The following is a 22,800-nucleotide window of genomic DNA, read 5'->3' as shown; positions in this document are numbered from 1 at the left end:
AGGTATGCAAATAGCGCGTTAACTATATTATTTTTGGATGCCCAGTAGGCGTATATCACCCATATATATAAACAATTTTACAAGTAACCGACATCTAATTCTACAGAATTTCAACAACGCACTAATTTTGACAGTTCGTTTTAGCGCTATTCTTCTGGCATCCCGCCTTTTTCACTAACTGCTGATTGACGGGACCCAGATTGTGTTTTGTTGCCAGCTCAGAAAAAAGATAAGGGTCCGCTTCCGGCTGACAATCGAGAGAGCAAGAAAAGAGATTCTGATCAATTTATCTATGAGTGGAGTGTGTCGTATGTTGCTCTGTGCTGCAGGAGTATTGCCCCGCAACACTCAACAATGGCGTTACCAACTAACACCACAGTGCGACAAACGCCCCCGCGGGTTCTACAGCTGCAATAACCACGTTTCTTACAATTTAATTGCAACGGACTCCAGAGCAAGATCGAGGAGATAGTTGCATTTATGGGCCGGGAATGTGTATTGTGTGTTGTGCGCAGGCCGGAACACGTCAGGTATCGCAGGTGTCTGACGTAACATTCCGACGCTTGAGGGTTTCACACACGGAACAGACTGTGCGAGGAACCAGGAGTTTCTGAGTGGTTCTCGCACGAGGATTCGAGTGGGATGAAGGTTGAGGGAGGGACAGATCAGAATGGGAGTTACGTTGCCCATTTACTACTTAGCGTAGATCTCTAATGTTAGTACATCGCGGTTACGGGAAAGCGTTTCCCTATTTTACGGTTTTATTTGAAGTGTTGCAGGGTATATGAGCAAATCAAAATCATTTAGATTTTCATTACGATCATATTAGCTATTTTAATGTGTCACAAGCAAGCGCATGATGAAACTACTATTAAACGTTTGTGAAACATGATGCGATAATAATGCTTGAGCTTAAAAATTTCAACTGTTTTCGCATAAATAAATTTAGAACACTGTTCGCGATTGCTTCGTTGTTGTATTACTTAAAGCTTACTTAAATATAGTACAAACATTTGCTTGCATACACTAAATATTCATTGTTTTATATATAATATTAAATTAATTACTATACTATTACTATTATTTATTAACTACTTGTTATTGCTCGCTATTGCATTTTCCATTGTGTTTTTTGATAACTAGGAGGTGAAGGAAAATCTGGAATCAAACAACGTAATGGAAGAATTAGCCACGGAGGTCGAAATAGAAGATTCTTCGAATAACAGCGAAGATATGGATGTCGAATTGTCAACTCAGAATAAAATACAAGCCACAGAAACTGAGACAAAATTAATTGGCAGTGAAGAACAAGATGGGACAGAAGGAATGAAGGCAATTTACGAAAATAATAAGGAAAGAGATGATCATAGTCTTAGTATTAATGATTTATTGGAAACGGTGATTGTACGAAATCGATCTGAAAAAGACTTAGAAGATAACAGAGAAACAACCAATGCTTCGCCCAAATTGACATCTACAGCAACTGCTCTAACTGAACAACTGAATGGTAAAGAATGCAAGTCAGATGGTAATGAAGAGATCGAAACTATAAAGAAAGAAATAAAGGGAAAAGATGAAATAGGATTCGTAGTGGAAGGGGATAAGATCGACTTAAGCGTAGATAATATAGTAGAAAACAAAGAAGTAATAATATTGTTATTACAATTATTATAATTTTATTAAAAATACACAATTTAAGGTTAAAATAAATGAGAATGCTGAACCAGCCGTAGGTCTCTTATCCGCTAAGCCGCAAAATTCGAAGAATGAAATTGATAAATTGCAACCAGAACATCAGCTAAAAGGGGTATGTACTACTTAAAACTATATATTCATGAAATTAAATAAATTTTTATTTTTTAAATGAGATATATAATACATACATCTTTTCTGTTGAGTGGGAAGATTCTAAACTTTTTTTCTTTTCGCAATTTATAAAATTTTTGTTTATGTATTATATATTTGTGCTATATATTTCCTTATAAAACATTGTAGTATATAACACTGTGGAACATTTTTGGGATTATTGTCTGGGGGGTGAAAAACTCCATGTCAGGGTGATGGTACTAGGTCAGTATAGTAAAACCCTCAAAGGGTTTGGCGTTCGTATGTGTCAGTTTTTTTATGATCTTTTAAATTTTTTTCCTTATCTTGATGTTTTTCGCTTAGTTGTAACATTTTGGCAAAAACGTAGTTTAACATAACTCGAGAACCACTATTATCTATTTTTCCAATTCATTAGACCAGTGTTTCCCAAAGTGGGCGATAACGCCCCCTTGTGGGCGCTGCAGGTATCAAGGGAGGCGGTAAGAGACCCAGAAAGAAAATGGGGGCGTTGTGTAGAGGTCTGGGAAGTTATTTGTAATTTTATTTAGCTAGGAGGCCTCTTAGACAACGACTACATGAGCTCTCGACTCTCAACAACAACTTGTGAACCAGGAATAATGGGATGCCCAACTCCTCTCTCACTGGAAAAGAGAGAACAATTGCTAAACGTCAACACCACCTAAACTTTGACAGTTGACTGGATTGGGGAGGTTTTGACGTTTAGCAATTGGAAATGAGCGATGGCCAGATTGAAATCTTACCAAATAAATATATAAACGGAGGGATTTGTTGCATCGTTCAAGACCTCTTATCAAAAATGCAAAACAATGAAAATTAAATAAATTTGTGAAATTGAAAGGTATTTGATGAAATGTTTTGTAATTTGAAACATCATAGTATTATTTTCAATTGAAAATTATTAAAAACTTTTAATGATTGAGAGCTAACAACCTTAAATCCTATTATTGGGTATTGAAAGGACAAAAGCCAGATGTTATATTCTTTAAAAAGACTTAAATAGTTTCTCCATATAATAAATAACCACTATTTAGTAATTTATATTCGTACTAAATGTTGGGTATTGGGTTAATAAATGCCCAAAAATTGTTATTTTGTTCGATCTGGCCATAATGGAAAATGTTATAAAAAACGCTGATTTTGAGGCGCTCTCACACTGGAATAAGTTGGGCATCCCATTATTCCTGTTGTGAACATCAACTAATATGAATTAAAAGATTGCTCAAACTCGGCTCTATATTTCTCTCCGTCTAGTTCATATATCTGTCCTATTTTATTGAATATAAAAAAAAATTAAAATCATGTCAATCGGTCGCTCCGTTTCATAACGGGAGATGCCCCGTCGACAGGATAGAATTTATAGAATACTAACTGTCAAACGTATTGCTATTGCCATTGCCAAATCTGTATGTGGGCATTTGCTATCATAATATAATCATTTGCGCAAAGGTGTAGGGTAGGTAGGTTCGAGCTGATGCAGCGATTGCTTTGAGCTCTTGAATAATTTATTTTATCACATGCGAAATGACGTCGGGTAGGTAGCTGATGTAACGCACGTTTTGAGCTTTTGAACTCCTTAAATCTTTTATGTGGAAAAAAAAAGGATCTTTATCCTTTCTTACAAATGTATTTCTGGGGAAAATAAAAAAAGGATAAAGATCCTTTTTTTACAAATGCGATCCTGGGAAAAATAAGATAATAAGAAAAGGAGAAACATCCTTTTTTACAAATGTATTCCTGGGAAAAATAAGATAATACGAAAAGGAGAAAGATCCTTTTTTTACAAATGTATTTCTAGGAAAAATAAGGATTCATATTTTTGGACTACTATATAATAATTGTGCTTAAGCATTCCTATATAAACAATGTAATATTTATTTTATAATCATTTGTGGTTTTGCGCGCAATAAATGAAAATTACTTACGCCTCCTTTACACTACTCGCGAAGTTAAACGTATTTCAAAGTAAAACAATGTCGGAAGTAAAAAAGAAGAGACGGCAATCCTGTGCGGAATACATTAAATTCGGATTCATTGAAAGTCCCACAAACCCATCATTGTCTTTGTGTCTTCTATGTCTAAAAACATTTTCGAATGAAGCAATGAAGCCTTCAAGACTGCAAGATCATTTGAATAAAATGCATCCAGATAAGAGAGACAAGAATGTAGCATATTTTCAAGACCTAGAGAAGAAGCATAATACTCAGCCAAGTGTAGCAAAACTATTTTCGGCGGCTGCTAAGCAAGATGACGACGGTTAATTGTCAAAAAGGCAAACCACATAACATCGGAGAAGAGTTAATATTGCCAGGAATAAATGAAGTAATAACTACCGTGCTTCATAAACCGGCCGCAGATATTATCCGAAAAATTCCTTTGAGTAATAATTCTGTGCAAAGACGAATTGATGAAATGGCTGACAACATTGAAGAATCATTGTACGATCACCTGAGGTCAAGTCAATTTTCAATCCAGCTGGATGAGTCCACTTTACCAACTAATGAAGCATTCTTGTTGTCTTACGTGAGTTTTATTAAAGATGAGAAATATGTGAAGAACTATTATTTGATAGAAATGTAGAGACCGATACAAAAGGCGAAACCATATTCAATATATTGGAAAAGTCTTGCGATGAGAAAGAAATTCCTTTGAAAAATATTTTTTCAGTTGCTACGGATGGCGCTCCTGCTATGACAGGGTGCCATAAAGGCTTCATAGCGTACTTAAAAAATAAAATTCCAGATGTCCTTGGTGTACATTGCGATATTCATAGACAACATTAAGTTGCTAGAAACTGAAGTGAAAAACTATTTCAATCACTGCAATATGTCATCAAAGCAGTCAATAAAATCCGCAACAGCTCTTTGAATGATAGATTATTTCATCAGCTTTGTGTTACTAATGACGAGGATTTCAATCGTTTGTTGTTTCATACTGAAGTGCGTTGGCTATCAAGAGGCAATTGTCTGACTCGATTCTACAACCTGTTTGACTCTGTTATAGAGTTCTTGGAAACTAAAGATACATAATTTCAAGACAAGCTCATAATATCAAAGAATGATATAGCTTACATGACAGACCTGTATAAATTGTTCAACGACATGAATCTCCAACTGCAAGGCGATAAACTAAATTCAATTAAAACAAAAAACGTCATTGCTGCTTTCGCAGCCAAACTGCTTCCACACAAAAAGAATCTGGGCAGACGTGAGTTTCACAATTTTCCGAATTTATCAGTATCATGCAGTAACGACGAATTGTTTGCCTACTACCAACATTTGGAAACCATCCACATTGACTTCACCGAACGATACCAGGACATTTTGAACTTGGAAATACCAGACTGGGTGTTGGATCCGTTTTCAAATGTCAACACAGCAATGTCACCTCAGCTGGAAGAAGAACTAGAATTGACAACAAACGAGGAAATAAAAATCAAGTTCAAAAATGGTTACCAAGAATTTTGGCTACAAAAACCGATCTCGCAATTGTACCCTGGATTGTGGTCAATCGTTCAACGATTCTTGATAGCATTCCCATCGTCATATTTGTGTGAACGTGGATTTAGTGCTGTGACAACACTGCTTACTAAAAATAGAAATCGTTTGCTTGCTACCGAACGTGGCGACTTGCGACTGTTCTTGAGTAAATTGGAACTTGATATTAACAAAATTATTAAACAGCATCAGATTCATCCTTCACAATAGTTTTTATATATGGATCGATAATTTTAGTTTTATTTTTAATAAAATATTCTCTGTTTTAATACTATAAAGTTGTGTTTCAATAATCATTCTTATTGGCAGGTGGAGCCCGTAAGAGTTAACTTGAGATCTAAGCGCCGTTGTAAGTTACCTACTGCGCTTAGGTTTCAAGTTGCTGGTTATAGTAAAAGTTTCATTTAGAATTCTCCGTTAATATACATATATAGGTCACAATAATTAATTTGAAGTTATAGTGGTTTTTAAATAGGTGAAAAAATGGGGGCGCTAAAAAAATATTTATTCTCAAAGTGGGCGGTAGACAAAATAAGTTTGGGAACCACTGCATTAGACGGTTGTAGCAGCTTTTACACACTATATTTGGTACCCAATTTTCGTTCACTATAACATTTAAATGGTCATAAAAAAAAACTGACACATACGAACGCCAAACCCTTTGAGGGTTTTACTATACTGACCTAGTACCATCAACCTGACTTGGAATTTTAGTTAGTTCGGTCTCAGAATGTCAACTTTTACTGTTCGCCAGCGTTTTGACGCTTCTTCGAACTGTACGCAGGCGTTCTGACGCTTCGTTGACTTTTCGTTTCAGTTTCAGTTTTTCTTTGTCGTGTTCAGTAACACATTAAGGGGATTCTCTTGCTCTTGCAAAACCCTTGCACGGAGCACGAATTGCACAATTTTCCACTTGATGCAACGGCACAACAACAAACACTCGCAGAAAATTATTTGCAATGGCTGTAAAATATGTCAGACCTAAACCCATGTTTATTTTCGTGCAATGACACATTTAAAAAAAAGTGCAACCCTGTGCCACCTGCTATTTTACATAAAGATATACAGTGAATCAAAAAAGTTTGGCACATCTCAGTTTTTCCACTTTGCTTCAATATAACTTTTAATTAACTGAACATACCAAACAAAAAACAATAATATTTGTTTAAATAATGGTTTTTTAATATATATATACAAAAATTAAAAATAAAAAATTCATACAAGAAGGAAATTATTGAGAAAATAATGAAAAGAGTCTTATTCATATCAAAAAAGTATTGGCACAAAATATAAAAATGGTAATACAAAAGATAAAGAAAAAGAAATTGAAAATGCTAAATATTTTGCTGCACCTCCCTTGGCTTTAATAATCGCTTGCAAACGCCTTTGTATACTTGCGACCAAATGGGAAGTCTTCTTCTTCTTAATTGGCGTAGAAATCGTTTAAGCGATTATAGCCGAGTTAACAACAGCGCGCCAGTCGTTTCTTCTTTTCGCTACGTTGCGCCAATTGGATATTCCAAGCGAAGCCAGGTCCTTCTCCACTTGGTCCTTCCAACGGAGTGGAGGTCTTCCTCTTCCTCTGCTTCCCCCGGCGGGTACTGCGTCGAATATTTTCAGAGCTGGAGTGTTTTCGTCCATCCGGACAACATGACCTAGCCAACCAGCGTAGCCGCTGTCTTTTAATTCGCTGAACTATGTCGATGTCGTCGTATATCTCGTACAGCTCATCGTTCCATCGAATGCGGTATTCGCCGTGGCTAACGCGCAAAGGACCATAAATCTTTCGCAGAACTTTTCTCTCGAAAACTCGCAACGTCGACTCATCCGTTGTTGACATCGTCCAAGACTCTGCACCATACAGCAGGACGGGAATTATGAGTGACTTATAGAGTTTGGTGTTTGTTTGTCGAGAGAGGACTTTGCTTCTCAATTGCCTACTCAGTCCGAAGTAGCACCTGTTGGCAAGAGTTATCCTGCGTTGGATTTCTAGGCTGACATTGTTGGTGGTGTTTACGCTGGTTCTAAGATAGACGAAATTATCTACGACTTCAAAGTTATGACTGTCAACAGTGACGTGAGAGCCAAGTCGCGAATGCGACGACTGTTTGTTTGATGACAGGAGATATTTCGTCTCGCCCTCGTTCACTGCCAGACCCATTTTCTGTGCTTCCTTGTCCAGCCTGGAGAAAGCAGAACTAACGGCGCGGGTGTTGAGGCCTTTATTTAGTTCTGCGGCTCGAACTATTTTCTCCAAAAGCAGGTTGAAAAAGTCGCACGATAGGGAATCGCCTTGTCTGAAACCTCGTTTGGTATCGAACGGCTCGGAGAGGTCCTTCCCGATCCTGACGGAGCTTTTCGTGTTGTTCAACGTCAGTTTACACAGCCGTATTAGTTTTGCGGGGATACCAAATTCAGACATCGCGGCATAAAGGCTCCTTTTTAGTGCTGTCGAAAGCAGCTTTGAAATCGACGAAGAGGTGGTGTGTGTCGATTCTCCTTTCACGGGTCTTTTCAAGATTTGGCGCATGATGAATATCTGGTCGGTTGTTGATTTGCCAGGTCTAAAGCCACACTGATAAGGTCCAATCAGTTTGTTGACCGTGGGCTTTAATCTTTCACACAATACGCTCGATAGAACCTTATATGCGATGTTGAGGAGGCTAATCCCACGGTAGTTGGCGCAGATTTTGGGGTCTCCTTTTTTATGGATTGGGCATAGCACACTTAAATTCCAATCGTTGGGCATGCTTTCGTCCGACCATATTTTACAAAGAAGCTGATGCATGCACCTTATCAGTTCTTCGCCGCCGTGTTTGAATAGCTCGGCCGGCAATCCGTAGGACCCTGCCACTTTGTTGTTCTTCAGGCGGGTAATTGCTATTCGAACTTCTTCATGGTCGGGTAATGGAACGTCTGCTCCATCGTCATCGATTGGGGAATCGGGTTCTCCTTCTCCTGGTGTTGTGCGTTCACTGCCATTCAGCAGGCTGGAGAAGTGTTCCCTCCATAATTTAAGTATGCTCTGGGCATCAGTGACTAGATCACCTTTAGGGGTTCTACAGGAATACGCTCCGGTCTTGAAACCTTCCGTAAGCCGCCGCATTTTTTCGTAGAATTTTCGAGCATTACCCCTGTCGGCCAGCTTATCAAGCTCTTCGTACTCACGCATTTCAGCCTCTTTCTTCTTCTGCAAATGCGTCTCGCTTCCCTCTTCAACTCTCGGTATCTATCCCCTCCCGCACGTGAAGTGGTCGATCGTAACGTTGCGAGGTAGGCAGCCTGTTTTCTCTCCGCTGCGACACGGCGCTCCTCGTCGTACCAGCTGTTCTTTTGCATTTTCCGAAAATCAATGGTTTCGGTTGCAACTGTACGTAAGGAGTTTGAAATGCCGTCTCACAGTTCCCTTATACCGAGTTGTTGACGAGTGCTCTCAGAGAGCAGGAGTGCAAGCCGAGTAGAAAATCGTTCGGCTGTCTATTGTGATTGCAGCTTCTCGACGTCGAACCTTCCTTGTGTTTGGTGGCGCCCGTTTTTTACTGCACAGAGGCGGGTGACAACAAGATAGTGGTCCGAGTCGATGTTAGGACCTCGGAGCGCACGCACATCTAAAACACTGGAGACGTGTCTTCCGTCTATCACAACATGATCGATCTGGTTGGTAGTTTTCGATCCGGAGACAGCCAGGTAGCTTGATGAATCTTCTTATGCTGGAATCTAGTACTACAGATAACCATATTTCGGGCCCCGGCGAGTCAATCAGCCTCAACCCATTAGGGGATGTTTCGTCGTGGAGGCCGAATTTACCGACCGTAGTGCCAAAGACACCTTCTTTGCCCACCCTGGCGTTAAAGTCGCCAAGCACGATTTTGACATCGTGGCGGGGGCAGCCTTCATAAGTGCGCTCCAAGCACTCATAAAAGGCATCTTTGGTCACATCGTCCTTCTCTTCCGGCGGGGCGTGGGCGCAAATCAGCGATATGTTGAAGAACCTCGCTTTGATGCGGATTGTGGCTAGACGTTCATTCACCGCAGTGAATGATAGTACTCGGCGACGGAGTCTCTCTCCCACCACGAATCCTACACCAAACTTGCGCTCCTTTATATGGCCACTGCAGTAAATGTCACAAGGACCTACTCGTCTCTGTCCTTGTCCCGTCCATCGCATTTCTTGGACGGCGGTGATGTCAGCCTTTGTCTTTACGAGGACATCAACCAGCTGGGCAGCGGCACCTTCCCAATTAAGGGACCGGACATTCCAGGTGCATGCCCTCAATTCGTAGTCCTTATTTCGTTTGCCATGGTCGTCATCAAAAGGGGGGTCTCTCATCCGAGGCTGGTTGTAGCTCTTCACTGGGGGTGTTTTTTACGTGGCGGGTCCCAAACCCAGCGCACAACCCTTGTAGGGAATGTTTCGCCTTCTCACTTTAGCTCGCCTTCGAACGGGTGTTCTTAGGCTACCCAGAGGATACTTGGTCAAAGACCGGAAGTAGTGAGCTGCTTCAGCCATGTGTAAAAGAATCGTTTCTGGCCACTCCCAAGTAAATGGCGATCAGAGAACTTTCCTCACTTGCGTGAACTTCTACACATGACTCCATCCTCCAAGTCTCCTGGGAAGTCTCCTGAGTGGTAATATTGGCCCATTCATCCTTCAGAGCATTTTTAATGTATTCTTTCGAAGTCATTTGGTGCTTGCGAATTTTTTTCAAGCAATGCCAAATATGCTCAATGGGATTGAGATCAGGGGATTGTGGAGGTGTTTTCAGCTGCTTGCAGTTATAAATTAACCACTCTTGAACCAAACGCGAAGTGTGTTTGGGATGATTGTTTTGCTGGAATCATTTCTCTCCATTTAAGCTCAATTTAGTTTCGCTCGGAAGCAAATTGTTCTTCAAAAGACTTAAATAAACCAGTTTATCCATTTTTCGTCTATAAAAACAAGATTCCCAACGTCATTTGCCGCTATACACCCCCACACCATTACGTTTCCGCCGCCATGCTTGATTGTTTTTAAGATGTTATTTTCTTGGAGCTCCATGTTGGGCATTCGCCGTATTTTTGAGACCCATCCGATCCAAATAAATCGAATTTGGATTCATCGCTAAAAATCACGTTTTTCCAAAAAGTTTCAGATTGGTGTAGGTGAGCTTTAGCGGAATCCAACCTCTTTTTTTGTTAGCTTTTGAAATGTAAGGCTTTCCTCGAGGTACACGACCATGATAAGCGGCCTTATGCAGGGTATTTCGGACTGTCTGTGAGCTAAATGTTTTCCCCAGTTGTTCCTGCATTTTTTCACTCAATTTTACAGCCGAAATTTTTGAGTCTTTTGCCACTGCACCAACAATGGATCGTTCCACCCGATCAGAAAAAATTTTTGGCCTTCCAGATCTGTAATTGCTTTTTATTTTTCCGCTGTTTATGTAATGGTTTATTACATTCCTTACACTAGAAAATGATCTATTGACAATTTGTCCTATTTCGCGCAATGATTTTTTTCCAGGTACAGATTCAAAATGAGTTTCCGCACTTCAACGGTTATCTCTTTTCCGCGACCCATTTTTTCACAGTGCTATAAGATGGTGCTTCATAGCCATACAAAGATTTTAGTTCATCGATGCACTCTTGTGATAATCCACGTCGAAAGTTGTGAAAAATGATCGCACGAAAATGTTCATGAGTTAATTCTAATTTTTGGCCGAGATGCATTTTTTAATTCCCTGTAAATAAAACAATTCACGATTAAATGACACAACGTTCTGAGTGATGTTATGCTAAAAAATGTCAAACTTTCCAATGGAAATATCAGATTGCCAGAAATATATATAGCAGCCCTCGTAATCACTTGACATTAAATCATACCAACCTAACTCCAGGAATTTCTAGCGGGGCAGTATCTTCAAATGAGACTTACCGTGCGATTCTGTACTGTGATACAGTCACAAGTCTCCAAATTTGAGATTTTAAGTTAGAGACAATTTTTGTGACTTGAGACGGTTTTTCTATTCTGTAAGTGATAGTCACGAAATCTGTTACATTTCGTTATTCAGAGATTTTTTTACACTTGAATGAAAATAAATATGTCGATAGCAAACATTATATTTTCTATAACATAGTCAAAAAACATAATTACCAATAAAAATCAAAATATATGTTGACTTTGTTTCATAATATTTACGAAATTTATGTAAAATTGATTCATTTTTAACCTTTTCGTGTTTGAGTTGCTTACAAAATATAAAAAAACGACCATCGATTAATATCTATGATGATCTCTATTCAGTATATTCAAAATGGCAAACAAGAGTTCTTTTTAGTTTTGTGACCTGCTAACTATCAGGTGACAAATTTTAGGCAATATTTTGAGACTAACGCTGTTTAGTGTATAGAAACTAGTCACAAATTGAGACTACCTCAAAATGTCTCAAATAGTGACTAGAGACTGCTTACAAAATCGCACTATTAAACTAACAGCCCTATTCTGAAAAAACCTCTCAACTGAGTTGAGAGGAAAAATTTGAGAGATTTCTTGTGAGGCATATTTTGTGAGGCTATTCTTGCTCAAACCTCATAAGAAAAAAGCTTAAAAAAGTCACCACGTGAGGTAAAAAGCTTTTAGCTGTCAAACAGCTGTTTTAAGAAAAATAATCAAACAAAAAAGTTCACAACAATGGATAATAAGCATATGTAAGTAATTTTGCAAATTTTAAATATATATATATATACAATAATTTCAAATATTCCTAGGCGTACAAAAACGGAAAGGACAACTCAGGAGCAGCAAAAAAATAAAAAAAAATTAAATGAAAATGTAAAAAAATTAAATTAAATTAAATGAATTATTTAATAAATAAAATAAAATAAAATGAATTATTTAAACATATGTAGATGTATTTTTATTCATTCTTAGAGGAAGTAAAATGTACAGAGCCAGTAAGTAACTTACATATATGTATATATGTATGTATATATATTTATAGTACATAACGCCACTGGAAATATATACATACATATGTATGTATATTATAAAGACATGATGTAACGTTCTCTTACTCTAGGATAAAAGGATCGCTTTTGTCTCGCAAACCCTTTAACACTTTCCTCCTACCGCCCGATTCCTGCTCCTCAACAATTGCCGCATATACAAATAATAGTTCCTCCATGCTAATTATAACACTCAATTCTCAAGTTTTTAAAAAATGTAAAATATTGATTTAAAACAAAACAAACACTGATGTTTTCTATTATGATGGCTGCTTTCACACGTCACAGATATTTGTGATAATAGTGAGCATTTGAGCTTTTGAATTTTCGCCCGAATAAGGTAACCCTCACTATAGTGAGAAACATCACTGTAGTGAGGTTGGTGACTTTTGTGAGGGCATGAGAATAGGGCTGTAAGACAGAAACTTAAACAGACAAAAGAGCTTTATTTATTGTATTGGCTACATAATGAAACAGTCAACCAATTGATCACTCAAGATATTCAGTGCATAATTACATTATCTTTAAGAAAATGTTATATCAAAATACTAGGCCTAAACCTTTGGTTCCGTTCCCATGTAAAATAGGACTGACATTGTATCTTTATCACATTGTTGCCAAGAATATCATCTCAAATTATGAATGAACTTTTTCTCAATACCGTCAAAAAAACCGCCTTGTTCATTAAGAATAATCAGTATAATCCATATGCTATACATATATACTTATGTGTGTAATAAAATTACTGTAACCTGGCAGCAGCCTTGTGATATTGTTTTATTATTATTTTTTTTAAGTAATAAAATATCCAATTGATTCTTACATGATTATGAAGTGAAATATAATTTTTTGTATATGAATTGTTTTGACCTTTAGCAAATATCTGTGCAATTTTTCATGTCTTTTCGTGTAGTGGTTCGGAATACATTATTTTAATTTTAATTTTCTTGCTTTGCTTACCTGTCAACAAAGTAGAATGATAACAATTGGCTTCGAATATAGAAAACTTTATCAAAATGAAATGTTTGTTTGGTGATTTTTATTATAAAAGTTATTCTCTAAAACAGGAAAATACTGTTAAGGATATCATTTCGGGCATCGATTTAAGTGTAGAACAGGAAAATTGTGAATTACTAAAGCAACAACAAAAGGAATTACTTCACAGACAACAAGAGCTTGTCGAACAAATACGACAACAACAATTAATTGCTAAGCAGTTAGCCGCAGAGAATCAGCTTCACCAACAACAATTGCAGCAGCGAGAACAACTAGAGTCTCCCACACAACAGGAAGCACACAAAATTACTAGTACACCCAATCAAAAACCTACTCCATCAAGTTCTCAGCTCCAGGAAAACACTTCTAAATTTCTGACAGTTGATAAAAAGAAAGACGAATATGATTACACACAAAGTACAGAAACTTACGAATACAAGGTAAGCCCTTTTTTACAATTTAAGATTTCATAATTAGTGCAGCGTGTTAAAATTTTTACTTAATTAAACCCGTAAGTATATTCTTGTTCCAATCCTACAAGTTTACTTTTAGTACATACGCAATTTTCAGAAACAGAAACAATAACACGAACACGATATTTTCGTGTCTGTAAATGGGCAGCTTCTTGAACATTTGAAGACGGCAACGACATATCAAGAAGCTAACGTACCTAACTTCGCCGGTGCCGCACCGAAACCTTTTACTTCGATGAAATTCAAATATTTTGTTAAAAGTGACACTTTTTGTTTAAAGTTAATAGGTCGATTATTTTGTTTTAAATAAAAAATTGTTACTACTTCTTTTTACAACAGCCAGTTGTTTCTTCTTTTTACAATTTGGCGCCAATTCGACATACCAAGTGCGACCTGGCTCGTTCTCTTCTTTTGGTTTCCCCAATGGGTACTGCGTCGAATACTTTCAGAGCTAGAGTGTTTTCGTCCATTCGCACGACATGACCTAGTCAACGTAGCTGCTGTATTTTATTTCGCTGAACTCGGTTAGCTCATCGTTCCATATTCGCCATTGCCAATGCACAAAAAATCATAAATCTTCCGCAGAACCTCTCCCATGAAAATTCTTAACACTGACTCATCAGATGTTGTCATCTTCCATGTCTCTACATCTTATAGCAAGATGATGAGTGATTTTTAGAGTCTGGTCTTTGTTCTCAATTGCTCTCGTTCACTAACAGGCTCATTTGCTTCACTTCCTTATCCAGCCTGGAGAACTGACAGAACTAACGGCGCTGATTTTGAGGCGAATGATATCAATATCATCGGCGTACGCTAGCAGCTGTACACTCTTATAGAATATGGTACCTTCTCTATTTATTTCTGCAGCTCGAATTATCTTCTCCAAGAGTAGATTGAAGAAGTCTCACGATAGTGAGTCGCATTATCTGAAACCTCGTTTGATATTGAACAGAAAGGCTCAGAAAGGTTCTTCCCGATACCGGCGGAGCTTTTGGTATAGCTCATTTTCGTGCTGTCAACAGCAACTTTGAAATCGACGAAGAGGCGCTGTGAGTCGATCCAAGATTCGGCAGGTGGGGAAGTTGTTGGTTTTCCAGACCCAAAGTTACACTGATAAAGTCCAATCAGTTTGTTGACGGTGGGCTCGATAGAACATCATATGCGATGTTAAGGAGGCTCATCCCACTGTACTTGGCGCAGATTGTAGAGTCTCCCTTTTTGTGGATTGTACAGTGCTCACTTAAATTGCAATCGTCGGGTATGCTTTCGTCCTACTATATTCTACAAAGATGTTGATGCATGCTCCTAATAAGTTCTTCGCCGCCATGTTTGAATAGCTCGGCCGGCAATCCAACGACTCCCGCCGCTTTCTTGTTCTTTACCCGGGTAACTGCTATTCGAACTTTTCATGACGGGAAATGGAACGTTCGGTCCATAGTCATCGCTTGAGGTATCGGTTTCACCTACTTCTGCTGTTATGCTTTCACTGCTATTCAAGTTTAAGACGTATTTCCTCCAAAATTTTTGTATGCTCTGAGCAGCAGTCACTAGATCACCTCAGGAGTTTCTACCAAAGAAGGCTTCCAGTTTTGAAACCCAGAAGTTTCGACCATTACCCCTATTTGTGAAGTATTTCGGCCTGTTTCCTTTTTTACCTGCAAATTCGTCTCGCTTCCCTCTTTAACTCTCGCTTGTGGTTGATTGTAACGTTGCGAGGTAGGCAGTCTATTTTCCCTGCACTGTAGTGGCAGTCCTAATCGTGTTTTTTTTTTACTTTTCCGAAAACCAATGGTTTCGTTTGCAGCTGTACGCAAGGAGCCAGAAATCCTGTCCCACAGTTCCTTTGTCCCAAGTTGCTGATGAGTACACTCAGAGAGCAGGGATGCAAGTCGAGTAGAAAATCCTTTGGCTGTCTGTTGTGATTTCAGCTTCCCGACGTCTAGTCTTGTGTTTTTTGACGTGCGTTTTTCGCTGCACAGAGGTGCGAGTCTTGGCTGCAACAAGATGGTGGTCCGAGTCGATGTTAGGACCTCGGAGCTTACGCACCTCTAAAACAGTGGATACGTGTATTCCGTCTATCACAACACAAGCAATCGAGTTGATGGCTTTTCGATCCGGACACAGCCAGGTAGTTGTAAATTTTTCGAAACTGGAATCTAGTACTACAGATAACCATATTTCGGCTCCCCGCTAAGTCGATTGGCCTCAACCCGTTTGGGGATGTTTCATCATGGATACTGAATTTACCGATCGTTGTGCCAAAGACACCTTCTTTGAACCGTCGAAGCGTGGGCCCAAATCAGCGATATGTTGAAGAACTTCGCTTTGATGTGGATTGTGGGTAGACGTTCATCCGTCAGGTGATTGCCAGGATTCCAGGCCCACCACGAATCCCACACCGAATTTGCGCTCTTTTATATGGTCACTGTAGTAAATGTCGCAAGGAACTACTCGTCTCAGTCCTTGTCCCATCCATCGCACTTCTTGGAGGGTGGTGATGTGAGCCTTTCCTTCAATGAGGACATCAAACAGGTGGGCAGCGGCACCTTCCCAATTAAGGGACCGGACCTTCCAGGTGTATGCCTTTAAATGGTAATCTGTAATGCGTTTACCATGATCGTTCGCAAAAGGGAATATTTTTTCCGAGGCGTTTTTTGCGTGACGGGTCCCAAACTAAGCGCATAACCCCGAAGAGGGATGTTTCGCTGTGTCACTTTAGCTTGGCTTCAAACAGTGGTTCTTTGGCTACCCAAGCGATACTTGGTCTAAGACCGGAAGACGTGAGCTGCTTGAGCCATATATAAAAGAATCGTTATGAACTTTTACAAATGACTCCATCCTCCAAATAAATTGTTACATACTACAAATGACATATCAGAACTATTTTATGCTGTTGGGAAAATAACGGTAGAATAATTTAACATTTGACATATTTGTGGCATCACTACAGCTGCTGAATACTGTCGTCGGCAAAAATACAAATACAGTATCCTCCGTTTAATGGACGTTTCGTTATTTGTTTTTCCTACATATTTGACCCACCAGATTTTTCAAAAATATATTACATACAAAATGCGTGTAAATTTTCACGTTTACTTGAACCCGATTAATTGTTTCCTCGCCTCTCCTTATTAAAAGCTCTAACAAGTCCATCGCTATGTTATCAACAGAAGTATAAAATATATCTAATATATCAGATGTAATAACAATTCATAATTTAAAGCAAATGAATGCAACAACAAAGATGTGTAAATAAGCTGCTAGATATACTTATGGCTTGATAGTCATGTCGTGTCGCCTGCTTTGTCATAGCTTAAACTTATACGTATACAATCACTTACGCTCTTTTAGCACATGCTAAGAGCGCAAATAGCGAATTCCGCAAAACCGTGGCCCGAATTAGCCGACACGACCTATCTTATGGGAGCGCAATATAAATGATTAGCCAACACCTCTTCTACGGCCCGCTTTACCGTAGGATACCGTAGATTTCCAAGGTATTTGGATTTTTCCCGTAGAAACGTGTCAGCTGATTGCTCTCTTACAACGCAGGGTTACCGTCTTGATATACTGTACTAATTATAAAAATTGTCTTCAATATATTTGAAATTTTCTTAAACTAACTCAAAATCAGAGTCAATGCTATTATTTATAAATATATAAACTATTTTTAATAGTTTGATTTCAGTTTTCATATTTTATATTATGAAAAATTGTAATTGAAAACTTAGATGTGTACAAAACTATATATGCGTATTGAGCAATGGCAACACTGTTCAAATGAAAACAAACAAAGATGGCTGATTTCTATGGGCTCAACTTTTGACACATTTTGTACGCTACGGACGGCAACTGAGGAAGGGAGGAGCGTTTTTCGCTGTTCCAGCTATAATGCTTCATTTGGTCACCGATGTTCCGCCATTCCGTAGTGATAAGGTTCTCTTTTGATCACATGCAAGGAATGGCAACATTACTATAGTGCTACTACAAATGGTTTTGCACACATCTAGCTTTTTAGTTATAACATTTTATTCGGCAGCAATTTTGAGTTAGCTTAGGAATACAGTAATACCCCGACTTACGCTACCCCGTTTTACGCGAATTCGAAGATACGCGGTTTTTCATTTTGATTGCCGCGCGCATCGGCTCTCTCGCTCCGCCCACTCAGTGTTCAATTTGCGACAGGTTTAAACGTGTTCCGCGTGAAATTGTTTTAAGTGCGCAGTGCGTTTTACTTATAATTTCTAATTATGTCGTCTAAAAGAACGAAAAATGAGTCATTTGAGCCTAACAAGAAAAAGAAAAACACTGTCTTTGGAGTGTAAACTGAATATAATTAAAGACTTTGAAGCAAAAATGAAAATTTGTGAATTGGCAAAGAAATTTGACCTACCGGAATCAACAGTCCGAACGGTTGTAAAAGGTAAAGAAAAAATTATGACCGCTGTGAAAGACTCTCAATCTTTGAATTCAAGTATCATCCGTAAGCGTCACGGTATTATCGCACAGATGGAAACATTGCTACAGTCATGGTGTGATAATCAAGTAAGAGTGAAAAATTGTCCTGTTGATCAAAATACAGTGTGCTTTCAAGCAAAGCAGATTTTTGAAAAACTAAAAGAAGAAGCTGGGGAGGCGGCTGAAAATGAAGTGTTTAAAGCTAGTAACGGCTGGTTCAGCCGATTTAAGAGTCGTTGTAATTGGCATAGCATCGCAGAGAGTGGAGAAGCGGCAAGCGCTGATAAAGAAACTGCATCTCTCTATCCAGAAAAACTCAAAACAATGATAGATGAAGGTGGCTACACTAGTCAAACTATTTTCAACGTAGATGAAACAGGTCTTTTTGGAAGAAAATGCCTAAAAGAACTTTTATTGCGCGTGAAGAGAAAACTTTTCCAGGTTTTAAAGCCGCCAAGGATCGATTAACAGTGATGGTTGGTGCGAATGCAGCTGGAGATTGTAAATTAAAACCTCTCTTAGTTTATCGCTCAGAAAATCCAAGAGCCTTAAAAATAAATCTAAAGCTGGTTTGCCTGTCATTTGGAAGTCTAATGCAAAAGCTTGGGTGACAGCTTCTCTTTTGAAGACTGGTTTGGCCATCATTTTATTCCTGAAGTCGAACGTTACTGCCGATTAAAAGAAATCCCATTTAAAGTGATGCTACTAATTGACAATGCGCCAGGTCATCCTCCCGCAACTCTAATTAATTTCGATCCACGTGTGGAAGTTGTATTTTGCCACCAAACACTACCAGCTTGCTTCAACCAATGGACCAGGGAGTCATTAAAACATTTAAAGCTTACTACACAAGGCGGTCATTTGCACATCTACATGAAGCTATGAGACAAAACAATGAGCTTTCTGTTAAAGACTTTTGGAAGCAATTCAATGTTTTAGATGCTGTAAGAATTATTGGACAATCTTGGAATGAGGTTTCACAAAAAACTCTCAATGGTGTCTGAAAAACTGTGTCCATTTTTTCACCTCTGAAACCCAAGGAGAAACCATTTCAGATCCTGAACAAATCGATAGCATAATAGAAGAAGTGGTCGATATCGCCAAGCAATTAAATTTAGAGGTCGATAATGATGACGTTCAAGAATTGCTAGATTCACACAATCAAGAGCTAACAATTGACGAGGTTATAGAAATGCGTAAGTATGAGCAAGATATTGACCAAACTGATTCGCTAGACCCAGTTGAATCGGTAAATCAAATGACAATTGCAAACTTAACAGAAGGGCTCAATTCAATTGAAAAGGGTTACAAATTTTAGAAAAAATTGATTCTAATGAAGAACGCATTTCTACTACAAAACGAGGGATAAAAAAATTACTGGTATGCTACGAGGAAATTTTACGTGAAAAGAAGAAAAATTTAACTCGTCAGGCAACACTGTTAGAATATATGAAGCCTTCGACATCAAAATAACTTCGGTTTAGCTTACTTTATTCATAACAATGTAATATTTTTTTATTATCCTACACTTTATTAAACATTTTTCTTCTAAATTATTGTTTTCTTTAAACTCTGGTCCCGATTAAACAAACTTTATATGTATTTATATGCAACGTTGAACCCCGACTTACGCGAATTCGACTTACACGGCAACCGCTCGGACCCACCTATCGCGTAAGTCCGGGGTATTACTGTATTTCAAATATATTCAAACTTTTTTAATTACTAGAAAATGGCGAGATTGACAACCTGTGTTTAAGAGAGCTAACAATTTTTGCTACTCGTTCAACGATAGGTCGGTTAACTATTAGCTGTTATACTTGGTTGTGTTCTTGACTTTGTATTTTTTCGGATATTAAAATTCATCAGCTGAATGTTATTTTATCAATGCATACAACCAGGGTTCTCATTTACTACTCCGTAGCAGCAATTTTCTAAAATTATTGCTATGCCATCGCTACCGCTCTCACTTTGTCGGGAGGCACAGCATAGCCTTAGCATTACAATGTAAAGTATGTGCTCTACTCTGCTCTGAATTTCGTTAGGTAAAAAACTATAGCTGGAGCGGGAGCAAAAAATTAAATTCTGCGCTATGCTCTGGCGTAGCGGTAGCAAAAAATTGTGACCGGTAGCACAGCAGAGCTAATGAAAATTTTCATGTGCTACAGCTCCCGCATGTGTTTGTTGTTTTTTTTTCTGTTTTGCTATTTTCTGTCATAATATTTGAATTAATTGAATAATTCAAACAAAAAAATGTTATGCAAATCATTTTGGCACTTGTTGCGTTAAGTGACTTTATAAATCTGAAATCAAATACTTTAAGAAATATATTAATAAAGTGAATTAGATAAAAATTGAATAAATTATAAGTTTTTTTTTTTATTATGTAAAATATCTACCATCTTTATGTTACCAAAAACATCATCTATTCCAAATAAATTACATTACTCAATTACTATGAATTTTCGAAATTAATTTTAACTACGTATACTTTCCCCCTTTTTATATACATGATGGTGTGTTTTTTTTTTTGAACTATTAGTATTTTTCAGTCCCGTCACGAAATTTCCTTGGAAATACCCAAAAAAAAAAATTCCCTGAAAATTTTAGCCCTGAATATTAACATTAAAAACTGGACCGAGGCATATAAAAATTTTCCATAGAAAATACACTACAATCCTGATTTTTTATCTTTAAATTCCTACAGATCAGAGGTATTTTATGGCATCGCTTTGACTTTAGACGCATGTTTCTCAGAATTGTTCACTCTACAAAAGTGCCCAGAGCAACAAAGTCGAAACTCACACCGGCGAGGTATCTAAACCTGATTTTTCCACGAAATTCGCATTTTTTTGTATAACTGACAAGAGCTATAGCGTCTAAAGTCAAAGCGATGCCATAAAATACCTCTGATCTGTGGAATTTAAAGAAAAATAATCACGATTATAGTGTACCTTCTAAGAAAAACTTTTACAGGCCTTGGTCCAGTTCTTAATGTTAATATTAAGGGCTAAAATTTTCAGGGAATTATTTTTGGGGTATTTATAAGAAAATTTCGTGACGGGACTGAAAAAATTAATAGTTAAAAAAAAAACACCCTAATGTATATAAAAAGGGGGAAAGTATACGTAGTTAAAATTAATTTCGAAAATTCATAGTAATTGAGTAATGTGATATATTTGGAATAGATGATGTTTTTGGTAATATAAAATGGTAAATATTTTACATAATAAAAAAAAAACTTATAATTTATTCAATTATTATCTAATGTACTTTATTAATATTTTTTAAAATATTTGATTTTAGATTTATAAAGTCACTTGACGCAACAAGTGTAAAAATGATTTGCATAACATTTTTTTTGTTTGAATTATTCAATTAATTCAAATATTATGACAGAAAATAGCAAAAAAGAAAAAAAAAACAACAAACACATGCGGGAGCTGTAGCACATGAAAATTTTCATTAGCTCTGCTGTGCTACAGCTCCCAATTTTTTGCTACCGCTACGCCAGAGCATAGCGCAGAACTTATTTTTTTGCTCCCGTTCCAGCTATAGTTTTTTACCTAACAAAACTCGGAGCAGAGTAGAGCACATACTTTACATTGTAATGCTAAGGCTATGCGCGCATAGTGAATTTTTTTTACTGACTTAGACTGCGGTTTGAAGAGCAAAACAAAAAAAAAACAGAAGAGAAGGTGAAAAAAACTGACTGAGTGCATAAGCAGTGCAATTAGCTTAACCATGTCAAAAATTGACACTGGATGGCAGACAGTGAACAGTAAACGAAGAGCAGCCCCTAACTCCCCTCTTTCATCTTCACGAAAACTAGCCAGAGTGGATATCGATACTGACAACAACAACGAAAACCGGTTTGAGATACTTAGTAATAAGGAAAACGACAATGACAACAATGTAACCACTAGTAACGAAGAAGTGAGCGTTGAATCAGCAAACAGACCACCGCCAATCATAATACCAAATGTGTCAAATTATAGTGGAAGGGTACTTGCTTTCTCCAAAGTCATAAACAAAGCTAATTTCTACTACAAAACACAAGCAGATAGACAAACAAGAATAACTACAAAAACAATTGAAGCTTACCGCTCTCTTGTTAAATATTTGAATGAAAATAATATGGAATTTCACACATACCAGATCAAGCAAGAGCGATCTTTTCGGGTGGTGATTAAAAATATTCACCCTACATCTGAAATTGAACACATTAAGAAAGAAATTGAAAATTTTGGTCATCGTGTAAGAAGAGTCAGCAACATTACAAGCCGTGCAGACAAACGCCCACTCCCCTTATTTTTCGTCGATATTGAACCAGCTAAGAACAACAAAAACATTTATGACATCAGAAGCTTACTTAATGCAGTCGTTCAGGTGGTACAACCAAAGCAAACTAATTCCATTGTCCAATGTCACAGATGTCAAGAGTTTGGACACACGAAAAGTTATTGTAACAAATCTTATGCTTGCGTTAAATGCGGCTCTAATCACAACACTACCGAATGTACCAAAGACAGAAATGCTCCTGCCAAATG

The 22,800-nt window shown here is 37.8% G+C and overlaps 1 protein-coding gene across 1 annotated transcript in view; it reads left to right on the top strand.

The window, feature by feature from the left end:
- The window catches only part of LOC120779765, a gene marked incomplete at its 3' end in the record, with an annotated part of 170,399 nt that overhangs the window by 57,569 nt on the left and 90,030 nt on the right, over positions 1-22,800 (top strand). The window contains exons 3-5 of the mRNA XM_040112145.1: positions 1,144-1,644; positions 1,700-1,807; positions 13,391-13,759. Of these exons, the coding sequence (XP_039968079.1) occupies positions 1,144-1,644; positions 1,700-1,807; positions 13,391-13,759 (978 nt within the window). The remainder of the gene's footprint in view (positions 1-1,143; positions 1,645-1,699; positions 1,808-13,390; positions 13,760-22,800) is intronic.

This window comes from Bactrocera tryoni, unplaced genomic scaffold (genome assembly GCF_016617805.1).
Source record: "Bactrocera tryoni isolate S06 unplaced genomic scaffold, CSIRO_BtryS06_freeze2 scaffold_11, whole genome shotgun sequence".
NCBI lineage: Eukaryota > Metazoa > Arthropoda > Insecta > Diptera > Tephritidae > Bactrocera > Bactrocera tryoni.
Note: the sequence above shows the minus strand (reverse complement) of the source record. Positions and strands in the feature narration are given on the sequence as shown.